Source organism: Vanacampus margaritifer, chromosome 2, assembly GCF_051991255.1.
Source record: "Vanacampus margaritifer isolate UIUO_Vmar chromosome 2, RoL_Vmar_1.0, whole genome shotgun sequence".
Classification (NCBI taxonomy): Eukaryota; Metazoa; Chordata; class Actinopteri; order Syngnathiformes; family Syngnathidae; genus Vanacampus; species Vanacampus margaritifer.
The window spans coordinates 40,688,730-40,699,132 of NC_135433.1; the positions used below are offsets into that span (position 1 = coordinate 40,688,730).

The 10,403-nt window shown below is 42.9% G+C and overlaps 1 protein-coding gene across 1 annotated transcript; it reads right to left on the bottom strand.

Annotated features, from left to right (window-relative positions):
- Positions 1-171: 171 nt before the first annotated feature.
- On the bottom strand, positions 172-10,159 carry mettl17 (methyltransferase like 17). Its single transcript, XM_077557258.1, has 13 exons — positions 9,973-10,159; positions 9,427-9,568; positions 4,203-4,352; positions 4,045-4,132; positions 3,854-3,935; positions 3,711-3,784; positions 2,306-2,400; positions 2,134-2,204; positions 1,333-1,440; positions 1,139-1,258; positions 981-1,067; positions 694-881; positions 172-325 (listed from the first exon to the last, which is right to left on the bottom strand). Exons 1-13 carry the CDS (start codon positions 10,045-10,047, stop codon positions 208-210), a joined length of 1,398 nt encoding a protein of 465 aa, XP_077413384.1. The 5' UTR covers positions 10,048-10,159; the 3' UTR covers positions 172-207.
- Between the last annotated feature and the right edge of the window lie 244 nt (positions 10,160-10,403).

Consider the following 10,403-nt stretch of genomic DNA (forward strand, 5'->3'; position numbering starts at 1 on the left):
TTTGGCACGAGTTGTGCGAGACATATCATCAAAAAATAAAATAAAAAAAAATCCCCCATGGGTTTTAATTAAGCAATTTAGTGCTATCTTCCTTAGCATGGGCTGTAGGGGACGGCTAACTTCCTTGGCTGAGTTCTGAAATATGTGATGAAGAAATAAGGCAATGCTAACTTCATTAGAAGCGTGTAGCTACATTTTATTAACATATTAACATGTTGTAGGTTCTCCATCGTTGTCTTTTTCATTTTGGTTGTCATAGTCGTCATGTCGGGCTAGAGGAATTTGGTCACCCCATTCGCTGCTCCGGGCGCAGCGGTACACGTCTCTAAATGGGGAAAAAAATGAAATTGCTTCTTCAGGAAAGGCTCAGAATGTTTATTTCAGCACTGCTAATGCTAAAGCGGTTAGCATAAAAACTGCTAACTTAAATAAGTTATTATGACCTTATTTCTTACACTTTAGTAATATACTGCCCCCAAAACTCATACTAAGGAAGTTAGCATTCAACTGTTAACTTACAACTTATGCTCAGGACATTAGCATGACATTAATTCTTACAAGCACTCTAACTTGTTCGGTAACATGCTGCTGTTGTTTTGACCCCTAATGAGGAAATTAGCAGGAAACTGCTGATCTAGCATTCAAACTGCAAACTTTGTTTGCCATCAACCTCCTTAGCTGGGGCTAGCTCACCGTCCATGTTTGCTGGCAGACACCACCACGTGATCCAGACGTCCATCGGAGCGACACAAACGGCAGTGCACATGCCTCGTCCTGGCCTTCAGGGGCGCTATCAACCTGGACCAGTCCATCACTGTGTCTGCCTCTGGTCGCTCTCTGGCCATAATCAGGTAGCTGAACTTCTCCGTCTGACTGTTGTTCTAAAATCAGCATTAAATGTAAAAATGACTGTGTTGTAAGTTAGCAGTTTAATGCTAACTACCTTAGCATGGGTTATACATAAACATTTAAGCACCTACCCCGTATAATGGCATGTACACCTGCTGGAAGTTGCAAGGCATGATGGACCCTAGCGCAAGTTTGGGACACTTGGCTTCATGAGGACACTAAAAAACAAAAGTAAGATGTATCACAATCTATCATTGCAGCAATAAATATAAATTATCAAAATAAATACCGGCGCAAACACCGAAGCAGGCCTGGTGTCGTATACGATTTTGTCTTTGTTCTGTAGTAGAGTGTCTCGGGCCTCCATTAACATCTGATGGCCTTCTTTGGTGCCGTTTTCCACCAATAACTAAAACAAACACAGTCATCAGTATTCCATTTGATTTATTATGCTATACTATTACTATAGTATGCGCTACACACCAGGTAGGAGGCAGTCTTCCTCCACAACGTGATCACCGCCTCTTCCCGCTCCTTTGCGCTGCGAATTTCCGACAACGTGAAGGCAGATGCCACCAAGTCAAACTGCACCTGAGAGAACAAAAGTAGTCCGCATTTGGCTACGTTATAAAGGTGCCAAAAATGCTTTCTTGTCCAGATAAGTCAGGAATATTTATTTTCAAAGCAAAGTCCTTAAGGTACCAAAGGTTGTTAATTGCTTGGCTATGTCATGAAAAGCAAAATTGGTTCCAGCGAATGTAAGTTACAAAAAGTACAAAAATGTTTCCATTTGGCCATGTTATGAATATGCTACAAAGGTACCAAAAATTATTCCTTTATTGTCTGTCATTTAGAAACCAAAATCATCAACCAAGTCATGAAAGTGGCTGAAAAGGGTTCTTTGTCCAGCTACGTCAATGGTGCCTAAACTGGTTTCTTGTCTGGCTAAGTCATGAATGTCTCAGGGTTACGTTTAAATTTGAGGACAAATGATGCAACTCCGTGAGACCGGAATCAAGGACCTTAAATATCCCATTACTTGGCTATGTCATTAGGCTAGCAAAATGATTCGCTAGCTTGGCAATATTGTAAAAGTTAGAAAAATGGTTTCCTGCTTGCTTATGAAATCACGGTATTAAAATGGGTTCCTGCCCCGCTATTTCATGAACGTTACCAATATGTTTCCACTTAGCTACATATCGAATGTACCAAAAAAGCTTCCTTGTGCAGCTAATTTATAAAGGTGCCTAAAATGGTTCCATGTCCAACTGGACTGAATCTCACCTTGGGGGATACGGGGAGGAACTGCCTGAAGTAAACGTGTTTGATGTGAGCTTCACCGTGTTCGTCGTCACCTTCACAACCACAGAAAAAAATTAAAAAAAAATTGTTAAACCCAATCTTATGGCAGCTTTGATGATTATTATTTTAATTTGTGGGGTGAGAAAGCTTGTACCCTTAAGAAGCCGTTCTGCCAAAATGTTCATGGGCCCTGACATGTCCACGCACACCAGCTCATTCAGAGTGTCAGCCCAGTAAGCATGGGACGCCCTGTGGAATTCAATGACAGATTTGGATCAGAAAATGGTTTGGTTCCATTTTCAAATGAATGCACAATGTGAACACATCCAGAATTGAGTCCCTTTTTCTCTTGGTTTGCTTTGAAAATAACCATGAAAGCAACTTCAAGAGGTGGTCTTAATTTTAGTTCACTGAAAGTCTTGGAACATTTCAGCAAACTTGTACAATGTAAACACAAAGTAGTCATTGTTTACTTTGCCACGTACTTCCATTACTGAGTTTTTGCCAACCTATTGCAATGTTTACATTAAAGTGGTGTCTGGTCACTTGGCCTTGTGTTTGCATTGCATTTACTGAAGTAAAGTACGGTACACCAGAAAGAGAACTGGATCAGAGTTACCTCACAATGTGAAAGCTAAACTAATTGAGTCCTTGTTTTTCATTTAATTCACTTTAAAACAATATAATTCAGTTTTTAACTGCGACAAAAAAAAACACAGAAAACTATAACCAAAGTTAAATGAAAAGAAGATCCGGTTGTCATTCTGGTCCACTTATTTCGAATCAGCGGGCCTCGATTTGAGATATTGCAAAAGTAAACTTGGATCACTTTGTGTTCACACTGCACATTTTCACCAAAACAGAATGACTTAAAAACGTCTTATGTGTCTTTTTTATTTAATATTTCTACCTGCTACAGAACTGAATCCAATTTGGACTTTATGTAGTGATGCTCCCTTTAACACTGAAGCTCCCACTTGATAAATTAATAGGACAACTAAGTCTGGGATCGCGCTGACAGTGGTGACGTCACCCAATCACATACTATTACTGTTGTTTTCTAAGGATGGGGAATTTGTTTCCACAAAAAAATACAAATTCGACTGGGCCCTTCTGTGCAGAAAATGTTGTTCCTCAATAAAAACAACTTGAGTTACTTAAGCATTCAATGCACTAAGCAGTGCACAATGTCAACTATAAACACTCAGTACTGTATATACCAAGCACAATCTCAAAGAAAATATGAATGCCAATCAAAATTTCAAAGTCATTTTATTTTTTATTTTTTTATTACAAATTCATAAAACACCATTTTAATTATTATTACTATTTTATCTATTTATTTTTCATAAGAAGCGTCGTGTCACATATTTCTTTTGGATGATAAACCCAAATGTACAATTATCCCTACTGACACTAGAGGCCGCCCAAGGGTACTGAATGAAGCTTCGGATAGTGAACCATTTAATGACACAGTGGTTTAAAAAAGCTTCAGAGCTTCAGAAAGCCTCGTTTTGCCATCAATAGCTACATGTAAAAACACCCTTAAACCCACTTACCAGGCCACCGTTCCCAGCCCTGACCCAAAATCCAGGAGGGATTGAGGAGCAAAGGTGGGATCACGTTTCTTTATCTGAAAATGACAAGAAAAAAAACGTTCAATATTAATTTTCACTTGTTACGACAACAATTTTTAACGGACCTCGTTGAGAGCCCTCCTCACGGCGGCATAGCCTCCGGCCATCTTGGCCGCCATATAAACCACGCCAAGCTCCTCGTCATACCTTTAAAAAAAAAAAAGTGACATATGCTCAATTATGTAAATAATGACAAATTACAGAAATCCATGGTTCGCATCCACAAAGGAATATTAATTGTGATGCGTTTAAGTACTTCAAAGGGGTCCAGTGATAAAATGCCAGCCGGAGCTCCGACAACACTTTCTTGTTGATGCGGTCAGCCACTGCTTGCTCATCTAAATCTACAATGTGAAAAGAAGAAACAATGACATGACGAATATTCCTATATTTGCAAATATTAATATTACCCACCTCCTGCTTCCTCTATGGCCTTCTTCCACAGTTCCTTCTCCAGACTGACAGCTTTCTTCCTCACTGCCGAATCCTCCACAGCCCGCTTCCTGCTCCACAGGTAGTTGGTCAGCTTGTGAATGCGGTCGGGAAGTTTCGTCACCTGAGACCCTAAGAAATTATATCATATAATAATATCGTAAATAATGAAAGACACTGATGTCTACCTGCTAAAGTGCCTAAAATGGTTCCTTGCCTATCAAAGTCATTAGTAAAATCATTACGATACTCTAACTAAGTCATAACGTTAACTAAATTGTTTCCTCGTCTAGCTAAGTTGCCTAAAATGGTTACTTGTCCAGTTAAACCATTCAGTACCAAAAATGGTTCTTTGCCCTGATAAGACATTACCTAAGATGGTTCCTAGCCTGGCTAATAAGTAATGAAGTTACCTAAAATAGTTCCTTGTCCAGCAAAAGTCATTAAGATGGCAGGAGGAACGGAGCCTAATCTACAACAACAACTCATGGCGTGTGTAAACAAAGGAACAAAGGAACAAAAGGAACGACATGGCGGTTTTGTCCTACATCAGAGACGCGCTCTGGGCCCTCCGATCAACAGGCGACACACCACCCCCCGACCTGCCGGAGGAGATTCAGCGAGCAGACCCGGATAAACGCCGCCGGAGGAGAGGACAACGAGGTGGAGCACGCCAAAGACTCCGGAGGAGAGGATGCAGACCAGCGCTGCCGTCCTTGCTGCTCGGCAACGTGAGGTCCTTAAAGAGCAAGCTGGATGAGCTGAGGAGCCTCACCTCAGCCTGCCGCGAGCACCGGGACGCCTGCGCCATGGTGTTCACGGAGACATGGCTCCACAGCGACATCCCAGACTCTTTGTGTGAGATCGAGGGATTCTCACTCATTCGCGCCGACAGGACTGAGGCGTCGGGAAAAAGCAGAGGTGGGGGCGTCTGTATTTACATTAACGACAACTGGTGTTGGAATTACGCGGTGCGGCAGATCACCTGCACCCCCGACGTGGAGCTTCTCTGCTTGAGTCTGAGGCCGGGTTACCTGCCGAGGGAGTTTGGAAACATTTTCCTCTGCGCCGTGTACGTTCCGCCCAACAGGAACGCCGCCAGCGCCGCCGCCTTCATCTCCGACTGCGTTCAAAAACAACTGCGACGGTGCCCGGAAGCCCCGGTTTCCATCTTAGGGGACCTCAACCACTGCAAATTGGAGCTGTCTCTCCCGGGTTTTCATCAGTATGTAAAATGTGGAACAAGGGGAGACAGAGTCCTGGACAAATGCTTTGGGAACGTGAAGAACGCATATGTGAGTAGAGCCCGCCCACCCCTCTCCAACTCAGACCACAACACAATTCACCTCATCCCAAGCAAAACAAAACAGCTCTCAAACGCAGCAAACCACAAAGAAAGACTGTTAAAATCTGGTCTCAAGACAGCATTGAGACCCTTAAAGGATGTTTCCTATGCACGGAGTGGAATACCTTTCATGGGCTGGATGTGGATACTGCTGCTGTGACTGTAACTGACTATATTCAATTCTGTGTGGACAATATCATACCAACAAAGGAAATAACTGTTTACCCCAACAACAAACCATACATTACTAAGGAGGTTAAAGACTGTATTAACCGCAAAAAAAGGGCATTTAAGAACCAGGACAGAGCCCAGCTCAAACTGGTTTAAAAATAACTCAAACACATGCTTAAAGAAGCAAAAAGGAAGCACAAAGAGACTATAGAAAAGCACTTTGCTGCTAACAACTCCAAGAAAATGTGGGACACCATGAGGAGGATCACCAACTTGACTCCTGCTCAAAAAGGTCTCAGCACCCTAAATTACCTCCAGAAGGCAAGGGAGCTGAATGACTTTTATTTAAGATTCGAAACCCAGGACTTCTCCTCTGAATGTGGGGAGGTCCCGAGGTCCATTTCAGTGAATGAGCAGGACTCAAGGCTGGTGATTCATCCCCATGATGTCCAATCTGCTTTTAGGTCTGTCTGCACAAAAAAGGCCTCAGGACCGGATGGGATATCTGCCCTTCTGCTAAAACCCTGTGCAGAGGAGCTCACAGCGGCATGGCAGCCCATCTTCCAGAGATCTGTGGACTCACACTCCATCCCCAGTCTCTGGAAAAAAATCAGTAATCACCCCGGTTCCTAAAAAACAATGTCCTGTGGTCAATAATGACTTCAGGCCTGTGGCTCTAACTTCCATTGTGATGAAGTGTTTCGAGAGGCTGATGGTGACTCGGCTCAGGGGGGAGGTGGATGCACACTTAGACTCCCTTCAGTTTGCCTACAAGCAGGGTCGCAGCACTGACGATGCTATCAACAGCATCACACATCTGGTCAGCAAACATCTAGACCAGACATGGACAAACCCCGGCCCGCGGGCCAAATACGGCCCGTTATGCGTTTCAATCCGGCCTGCCGAACTTATCCAATAAGGCTAGAAAAAAAAATCTTTTTTTTTTTTTTTCCTCGGCCGAGTGGTTAGAGTGTCCGCCCTGAGACTGGGAGGTCCTGGTTTCAATTCCCGGCCGGGTCATACCAAAGACTATAAAAATGGGACCGCTTGACACTCAGCATTAAGGGTTGGAATTGGGAGGTTAGCTCACCACATGATTCCCGAGCACGGCGCTGTTGCTGCTCACCGCTCCCTCAGGGGATGGGTCAAATGCGGAGAACAAATTTCGCCCCACTTAGATGGGTGTGACAATCAGTGGATCTTATCTTTACTTATTGGATTTGGACATTTACAGCAGGAGACGGCACGGTTTTGTGTTGAACACAGCAATAATGTCCTGATAGTCCAGAGAATCGGTCAATTCTTTTTTGAAAGAAAGCAGGGACAAAGAGTTCAGTCTATCAGTCAACATTGTGGCACTGTTGCGTGTTTTGATCCTTTTGACAGCTGAAGATAGTCTTTCTACATGTTGTCATGGGTGAGGTGAGGAGCGCGCATGCAGGAGACTGTTGATATTGGTGAATACATCACCGGGGCGTGCGTCGAGCACTTCTATGAGCGTTTCCTCGTTGGCTTTTGGCTTCTTTTTGAGCTGCTGCACAAACACCGTGTGCTATGCGTCCCCCACGGAGATGGAAAAGTGGTCAGAGACGGATTGGATGTACGCGCTTTGTCCTCAGCGCGTGACAGGCAGCAGCGGCTATCATGCAGCCGCATGTGTCACACGTACTGTGGGCCCGGGTTAAAAATGGGTGGGCCAATGGAAAAAAATTATTTAACTTTACACCTTGAGTTGAAATCTATTAATAATAGATGCAGTCACCAGGTTTGACAGATCACAGTGTATGTGCTATTATAATCTATTTACATTTCTCCTCCCACTTTGCCAAATAGTGTGTAAATGCCGCATCTTGCATATTCATTGAGGCAAACGTACTACCTGGATTAGGGCTATTTTATAATAATCATAATAATAATAATAATACAATTAATTTAAAAACAGCACCTTTCAGAACACCCAAGGTCACTTTACAAAGCATAAAAACACAGCAAAAGTTGAGCTAAAACAATAAAAATGAAGCTATTGGAAAAGCTGTTTTAAATATGTGGATTTTGCACATTTGAAAAACGCAGTCCTAAGTGCACACTATAAGTAAATTGGGTTGTACATTTATCTGTGTGTTTTTACTGTGCTATGAGGTCCAAATGCTCCTGGTCCGGCCCATCTGTCAAAATTTCAAACCCATTGTGGCCCGCAAGTCAAAAAGTTTGCCCACCCCTGATCTAGACGTCCCTAAAGCTTATGCACGTGTGTTGTTCGTTGACTTTAGCTCAGCGTTCAACACAATGCAGCCGCACCTGTTTACCTGGGTAAACTGAAGGAGATGAATGTGAACGCGTACATCTCAAGGTGGTATCACTCATTCCTGACACAGCACACATTAAGTTCTCTGATGACACAGCTATCGTCAGCTTTCTGCAGGCCGGCGGTAGCCCACTGGACTATTTCTCAAAAATAGAGAAATTTGTCCAGTGGTGTGACCAGAATCATCTTGTGCTCAATGTGGGGAAGACAGAGGAGGTGATATTTGATCCAAAAACTGTTGGTGACCACAGGCCAGTCGTCATTAAAAGCAACCACATCAGCCAGGTGGGTTCATACAGGTATCCGGGGGTCCACATCGACAACACACTCAGCTGGAGGGTACATGTTGGAAGTCTCTGCTCCAAACTCCAACAGCGTCTCTACTTCCTACGCAGACTTAGGGTCTATGGAGTGGAGCAGAGGATCATGCAGTTGTTCTACCGGGCTGCATTGGAAAGTATCATCAGATACGGCATTGCGGCCTGGTACGGCAACCTGACTGTGCAGTCAAGGTCACAGATTGCCGGTCTGGTGCGGACTGCCATGAAGATCATGGGGGTCAGGAATCATCCTTCCCTACAGATGCTTTATGAGCGGTCCGTCACCGGACCGGCACAGAAAATTGTTAATGACCCGACTCACATTCTGCATCATGAGTACCAGCTACTGCCTTCCGGCAGGAGATTCAGGGCCCCCAGAACCAGGCTGAACCGCTACAAGAACTCATTCCTGCCGACATCCATCAAACTGCTTAACAACCGACATTAACTCAGTGCAATAAGATATATGGTGCAATGTTGTGTGTGTGGAATATATGCAGCCGTGTTGTACATACTCATGTGTGTGTGTGTATATATATATATATATATATATATATATATATATATATATATATATATATATGAGTGTGTGTGTGTGTGTATATGGGTATGTGCAGTCCTCATGTATGTACTTCTCTACACATGTATACTTCTGTGAAGACTTCTGGGAAGTCTTCTACTTATTGCTGCACTTCTTATTTAATTTAAATTTTATCTCTTTCTATTCTGTTGTTTTTTTCTTTACTGTAAACTGCAGCTGGACGGAGTCCAGGAAAAAGTTCCCCACGGGGAAAATAAAAGTATATCGTATCGTAAGATGACAATAAAGGGATCCTTGCCCACTAAACCAAAAGGAACCAAAACTGTGTCCTTATCCAACCAAGTTATTGAGGTAAAAAAAAAAGGGGGGGGGGTTCTTTCTTAGCCAAGCCCTGTCCCAATTACCTAACTGTTGGTTACTCAAAACTGTTTGCTACCCCAAAAAAATCCTTGTCAAGCACAATCAATAAGATAAGATTCCTTGTCCAAATAAGTGATAATAGCAAATATGGTTTTGGAACTTACTCTGGATAATGGAGCGGGTGGCCACCAGAAGTTCATCGGGAAGGCGCAAGGTTTTGAGGTGGGTCACCCCCGGGTGTCGCTTGTGTGGCTCTCCTTTGAGGAAATCCGCTTTGGGCTGAGGGTTTGCAGCTGCACTAAATCTCTGGGAATTAGATTTAAAAACAGTTAAATTACAACACCGTGGTGTGTTAGGACTAGTATTCCTGTAATAGTGCGCAAGACAAGATTCAAAACCTACTGCCTGGTGTACCCATAATGTTTTGCAGTAAATTCAGCGATACAGTAGAACTTTGCGGTCAAATGTACTTACTTGTGGCAAACGCGTCAAGAAACGTAAACTAACACGTAACTACAAATAATTACGAATAAAATATATTATTCGACGAAATTTGACAGTGGGAAAACTAGCTTGTAACGACGCTGCTCCAGTTTGTTCCCAATTGTTCAATAAACAATTATATATATATATATATATATATATATATATATAAAAAGACGCTGCGTCCAATGTGGCATTCAATGACATCTTTCCCCAAATGACCTCACCCTGGTCGCTGCTATCCTCCTCACAACATTCGCCCGCTGGCATAAGACGCAAGAAACGTAGCTCTGTGTCGCCATATTATCCAACTTTTAATTTATAAATTGCAATTAAATGAGGGTGAAAATTTCAGCCACACTGTGAGCGCATTTCCTGGATGCGTTAGCAAAATAACTCCGTGTGACGAATAAGGCGGAACATTAGTTCATCACTTTTTTGTTCCTGATGTTCAGTGAATACATTGTCTCACTCTGAGACATCATTTGTGTTGTTATACTTTACTAAACATTGAATCAATTATTTGCGTTTTTATTTGTTCGCTATTAATTCTAAGATGTAAAGAAACACGACCAGCGTGCATGCATTGAAAAAAAACAGCGGTTCCTTTCCTCCTCCTTGTCTAAAACGTTCAAGCGAAGCATCGGCCGCCTTTTAA

Bases quoted from the DNA above. Each gene is read 5' to 3' on its own strand.
- mettl17 (XM_077557258.1), bottom strand. From the start codon at position 10,047: ATGGCGACACAGAGCTACGTTTCTTGCGTCTTATGCCAGCGGGCGAAT. The intron at 4,353-9,426 runs GTAAGTTCCAAA...ATAATTTCTTAG, and splicing joins CACCCGCTCCATTATCCAGA to GGTCTCAGGTGACGAAACTT. The intron at 882-980 runs GTAGGTGCTTAA...TGCTGATTTTAG, and splicing joins TGTACATGCCATTATACGGG to AACAACAGTCAGACGGAGAA.